The sequence below is a fragment of the Sinocyclocheilus anshuiensis genome, unplaced genomic scaffold (genome assembly GCF_001515605.1).
Source record: "Sinocyclocheilus anshuiensis isolate Anshui unplaced genomic scaffold, SAMN03320099.WGS_v1.1 scaffold305, whole genome shotgun sequence".
In the NCBI taxonomy this organism is placed as follows: Eukaryota; Metazoa; Chordata; class Actinopteri; order Cypriniformes; family Cyprinidae; genus Sinocyclocheilus; species Sinocyclocheilus anshuiensis.
The window spans coordinates 154,135-160,018 of NW_015540850.1; the positions used below are offsets into that span (position 1 = coordinate 154,135).

The 5,884-nt window shown below is 37.8% G+C and overlaps 1 protein-coding gene across 1 annotated transcript; it reads right to left on the reverse strand.

Moving 5' to 3' along the window:
• Window positions 1-1,216: 1,216 nt before the first annotated feature.
• LOC107687733 (potassium/sodium hyperpolarization-activated cyclic nucleotide-gated channel 2-like) lies at window positions 1,217-2,146 on the reverse strand. The gene is made up of 2 exons (XM_016485181.1): window positions 1,591-2,146; window positions 1,217-1,510 (listed from the first exon to the last, which is right to left on the reverse strand). Exons 1-2 carry the CDS (start codon window positions 1,714-1,716, stop codon window positions 1,217-1,219), a joined length of 420 nt encoding a protein of 139 aa, XP_016340667.1. The 5' UTR covers window positions 1,717-2,146.
• Between the last annotated feature and the right edge of the window lie 3,738 nt (window positions 2,147-5,884).

Sequence of the window (5,884 nt, forward strand, 5' to 3'; positions counted from 1 at the left end):
GATTGTACCTTACCAATTCGAGCCGGAGTCTGATGATGAAACGGTTGAAGTGGCTGATCGACAAGAGACTGATTCGCAAGCATGACTGGAGCAGGACGTTTCTCAGTGGTAAGTGTCAAGTGTTAACAAGTTCGTGGTAATTATAAGATGTGATAAAACAAATTTACTCTCACAGCGTAGGATACAGCGTCTTCTCGACATGATGTTAACCACACAGAAATTTTACTGTTTGTGGGCGGGCAAGTTGGCGATGTAGAACGTGGGCAGACATTATGCAAATGTGTTACTTCGTGATGTAGCGCCGTAACAGAATAAGATTTGAATTCCTGACGACTCGTTTAGGCGATTGCGAGTCGACTCTTTTTTTTTTTATAGACAATAACTTTATTTATCGTGCACTGTCGGCTTCACAACTTTGCAGATAGTTTATGTTCACATACAGCTACACGACACACTGCATGAAAGGTAATATTCGAAAAGGCATAATAGGGGCACTTTAAAACATTATTTTATTGCAATATGATGGGTTTGGTATGATAATGAGTGATTTAATTGACTTGTGTGATTTTAGAATTTTCTTTGATTAGGAAATGTAAAAATGTAGTATATTATGATAATCAAGTATAATGGTAAAACTAATACTTTTATATTTTATTTAAAATAAATATTTTATCTTTTATTTATTATTTTATTATTACTTCCTTTGGAAATTAAAATTGTATGTTTTTTTTTTTATACATACTTTCTTCTTGGGCCTTTTACCTTGAAGTTGCATTTTAATATGCGTTACCAAAATGTCACAACAGTTGGAAATGTAACCTTACAAAAAATTTACCTTGGGAAAACATTTGGCTGCATGTAATTTACAATGTTATTCGAATATGATTAAGTTTGTTATGATAATTTGAATATAATGAGTAGTTTAGTTGACTTAATTCCTATGATTTTTATTGTTTTTTTATTGTTCAGGACAGGTATAATTTAGGTAAACTCAAATTCCTAAAGGCCTTTTTGTTCCTTAAAAACATAATTTCTACTGTCTCTGGAAAATGTTAATGTAATGTTCTTCAGTACTTCTTGGTGTTTGTTTTTTTTTTCAGAATTTTCTGTGGTGACTTTTATTTTGATATGCGCTAACAGGATGTCAAAACACAACAGTTTAGCTTTGCACAGTTTATCCATTTGGCTGTATGTAGTGATATTGTAATTATAATGTTCAAACTGATATGTTTCTGTATGAATAGGATGTTCTTTCTGTGTGTTTCTTACCCCCAAAGTAGGAGCCGTCAGAGAGCTTCATGCCAATATTCCCTTTGGTCAGTACGCTGACTACGCCATGCTGAATGAAGTACATCTTCTTGCCGATGGTTCCTTCTCGAATGATGTAATCTCCTGGTTGGAAGACCTCGAAGCGGAGTTTAGTTAACATTGCTGTCACAAAGTTGGGATCTGCGTTGGCGAAGAGCGGCATGGACGCCACCAGCTTCCGGCAGTTGAAGTTGACAATTTCCTGGAAATGCAGAAGTGAGTTTACTGTCAGTTCGAAGGCAGGTTATCAGTTGTGTATTGTTTTCTGCTGCTAAATGGTACCTCTCGTAACGGCTCGTTCAGTTCTTCCAAAATGCTTTCCTCGTTGAACATCTTGCCCTGGTATCTGTGCTCATAGTAATCATGGATCTTCTGCCGGAAGTCAGCCGGAAGTTTGTGGAAAGACATGTACTGCTCAACTTGCTTGTACTGAGAACAAAAAAGGACACAGGATAAGTTATGTTAAGCTGACATTTCAGGACACACTTTTGACCCAAAATTTCCAACCACCAACATGTGGGTTGCCCATTTGAATCCTATACGTGGCCTCTTTTGTGGAGACGTGATATGCTGACAGGGATCACAATATACAGATTAAAGTAAATATTTAAACATCCAGGCTTGTTTTTCTGTATGGGCATTCCTGCGGAAGTTATTTACAGTGGATGTCATAGACTAAAGAGTATATGATAATATGATGTTCTCAAAGCAGGAAGAGTATGATGAAACGGGTGATAAGCTGTATTCATAGCACAGTAGTTAACCTTTTCTGCATCATTGCCTGTCATTGTTGTGATGGCTTTCTGGTTTATGTTACAGGAATATACAGTACATTTATTGCATTAAATGGTTTTGGCTATGTATGATGATGTGTAGAAATTAGATTACATAAAACAAATTATATATTTATGGATGATTCAAAAGCATATCATTGATTCTTAAAACACAGACCTACTGCAGATCAGCCATTAGTTTTTAATGAACAACAATTATACTCTAGAACTAATAAGAGATGATCTCTAGAATATTTTTAACACGCTCCATATGATTTGATGTTTTTCATTTTTTTCTTTCAAAATGCATAACTCCGTATTTAATGTAGATATCGAACTAAGTAATGTAATGGAACTAATGTAAGAAAAAACATTACTTTTATGTCCTGCAAAGAGGAAGAGGTTTGTTTTATTAAATTTTCTGTCACAATGTGTATGGATGGATGGATTTTGATGTCTTGTCACTGAAGCAGTCAAGATCACACATTCCATCAAACACTTATTACCAAGAAGGGAGGCTATTTACAGTCTAGGGGTGTGCTAAATTTGAACATTATTTCAAAGGCAGTGTTAAAGGTAAGACGTCTTCTGCGGTCTCTCAGACCTCATATTCCAACATAACCCAACTATAGCAGGTCATGTGCACACCAGGATAATGACGTGGGGGAAGGTTGATGCTCCTTAGTGACCTCCCAGCTGGATGGATGGTGTTGGTAGGAAAAAGCATGTGGATAATGACTGTCGGTATGTGCGCGGTGACATATGGTCTGCTTGACAAGCCTTGGGTCAATCCTCGAGCTACTAACAGGGTGCAGTCTGTTGCACATGTTAGTGACAGGTGCTGTCTGTTTTACAAGCCATCGTATGGAGGGATTATGTAAGTATTTCCGCTAATTATTGGTGTTTGCTAAAGAAAGAATCACAGTTACTATTGGTCATATTTATGGCTTGGGATTTTTAAAACACTTTCAATGATTTTTGGACCCCACTGACTTTCATTATATGGACAATAACATTGCTTCAGAGTGTCTTCTTTTGTGTTCCACAGAAGAAAGTAAGTCATATAGACTTGGAACGACATGAGGGTGTTTTCATTTGTGAGTGAACTATACTATAAAAAGTATTGAACTTCCTGCGTGAATGCTAAAAGCCATAGCAGTGCCTTATCAAATAAGCATTTTCTTCACAATATGTAAAGAACAGTTATCTTCTCCATATTTGAATCAAAGAACCCAGAAACCAAGACAATCTAGAACCATCCCAAAAAGTTGGCGATAAAACTCGTTCTTAAGTGGTTGTACCTTTGCCAGACCAGTGAAAAGGGGTTGAGAAGAAGAAAAGACATGTACCAATAGATCTCCGCGCAGTTGTCATGACATTTGCGGCATATTCTTCAACAGATCTGTCAAGATGTTCCACAAAAAATCCTCTGTTTTTTCATTCTTGAATGATCTGATTAGATAACAATGAGCATATTCTGTAGATAGCATTGATAGTTGCGAAATGAGACAAATAACATCACTAATCCTCAAGAACATTGCTGAAGGCTTAAAATGCCTCATAATAAAGCTTACAATTCCTGTCAGATGCAGAAAGGCGCTGTATACAGCAGACGTGGCATGTGTGTGTTAGCATGCACACTGTTACTCATCATCCCTTTGGCAGTGGGTAGGGAATCATGGGAAGTGCAGTGACTGACTTTAATTAGCTCAGAGTGGAAATCCCTATCATAAACCCATTTCATGAAAACCTTTTGTTTCGGTAATCCAGCCCAAATCCTAATCTAACTCAATCTTAATTAATTATGATTGGATAAGGGATTTATACAATCGCATACAACCCAAAGAAACAACTGGGGGGGGTCCCAGCATGCCATTTTTGCTTTCCACTTTGTATTTCTTTCTGCGTGTAGTAATAGCACAATGCTAATTGCAACAGGCAAATAACTGGGAATAAGACACATCTGTAATGAGCCTAATTTACATGCAAAGGAGGTATGTTGGCACTGAAAACAAGAATTAATTTAAATACTGAAGGTTTAAAATGCAATAGTGGTGCAAATCCTTAGTAATTTCCCCCAAACTGCTAACATTGACAAAACCATAATTAAACATTCAATATCATGAAAAAGTATCACAAACGCCTGTGTTTACTTGCACACCAACATTTAGCCACCTCCAAATAACAGTGCCTACTTGTCTCGTCAAGCTCGACAAACTCTGTAATTTACGCTTTGTCCCTTTCGATCAAGGAAGTCTATTTTCTCCTCACTTTGGTTCATTCAATCAGCCTTGAAGTAAGACAAGGTGTTAAGCTGAAACGTGAAGACAATTGCTTGGACCTTGTTACAATCACTGTTTGAGTCTGTACTGCCAAGGTCTGTGTATTAGCACTGAAAACACTTCAGGAAAGTTTTAATTGCGCCAGTCTATAGCTCAGGAAACTGTAGTCTGTTTATACTCAGATACTCAGCTTATTTTCTTCCCTCTTGAACTTCCTTTGACTCAGCTTCCCTGGGCTATCGGTCTGGATAGAAGAATAAATTAAGGAAGCAAGAATGAACGGTAGGCAGAAAAGTAGAAAGCTATGTGGCTGTAACAAAACAGAGTTAGCATTAGCTTAGTGTCAGTAAGATAAGCTACACATCTGGTGACCTGCACTAAACCTCTGGACAGGTAGATGATCAGATTAACCTGTGTAAGCTTCCTAACAGACGTCATCAAAGAAGCGATGCAATGTTGCATAATATAGTGGACATAATCAACTTTGTCCTTCCAATATGAATGAATTGACATACACTGCTATCAAAATCCTTTCAGGGACAGTTGAACTGAAAAAAAAAATTGTACTTCCATAGCTCACTCACTGTTGTTTGCTTGCAATGTACAATGTACAGAATTGCTTCTAACCCAAGCTAGCTTACAAATCGCACAGCTCCAGTAAGCACGTGGAAACGAGCTATTAATTATGAACTGAATGTTAGCGCACATGCTAACTGCATGAAATCCTATCACATTTTCAGGCAGTCCACAGTTTTTTTTTTTTTCTTTTTAACAGGACAGGCAGTTTATCTTCTGTCAGTGACATAAAGGGATGATATATTTCCCATGACCATCTGCCAAAGCATCAAGGTCATCGTAGTCACCAAGGAGGGGGGATGAAAGCCTAAGTCCTGTGTACCATATATCAAGCTTTTGTTCCAGATGGACATTGAGTCCATCAGCAGATACACTTATACCATAGATATCCAACGGCAACTAGGATTATGGTGGTTTACCGTTGGGTAATAACCAACATGATGCGAGACCCCTACAACCCTGTAGTCCACAACCTTACACAAAGATCAGAACCACTTACAACAGTAAGGTGGTAATTCTTCTGTAATATTGTTGCCAAAAAGACTAAGAACTGTAATATATTATTCAAATGGTTTCCATACATGACGCTGTCGATAACAGTCGATATGTTTTCTTGTGTACAGTTCATGTTGTAGAAAACGCTGTGATCAATATTCTAACATACTGATCTAAGCAGAGACCGCGGTGCGTAATGGTCGATTGATACAGCTCGATCTGTACATCTCAGCAGGTCTGTACGCACAACCACAATTCCCTGGGGTGCAGTAATGTCGAGAGTTGACAGAAACTGATCTGAGACTTGTGTTGTTCTACTCCATGCGAACATTTGTTAGAGGCTGGACCTAAACAGGTGTTTGAAAGTCAATGTTTAGCAATGTAATGCTTGTTACATAATGGCTAACGTCCCGTTCATCTGTCGTTGTCTGGCAATCCATTGGTTTCCAC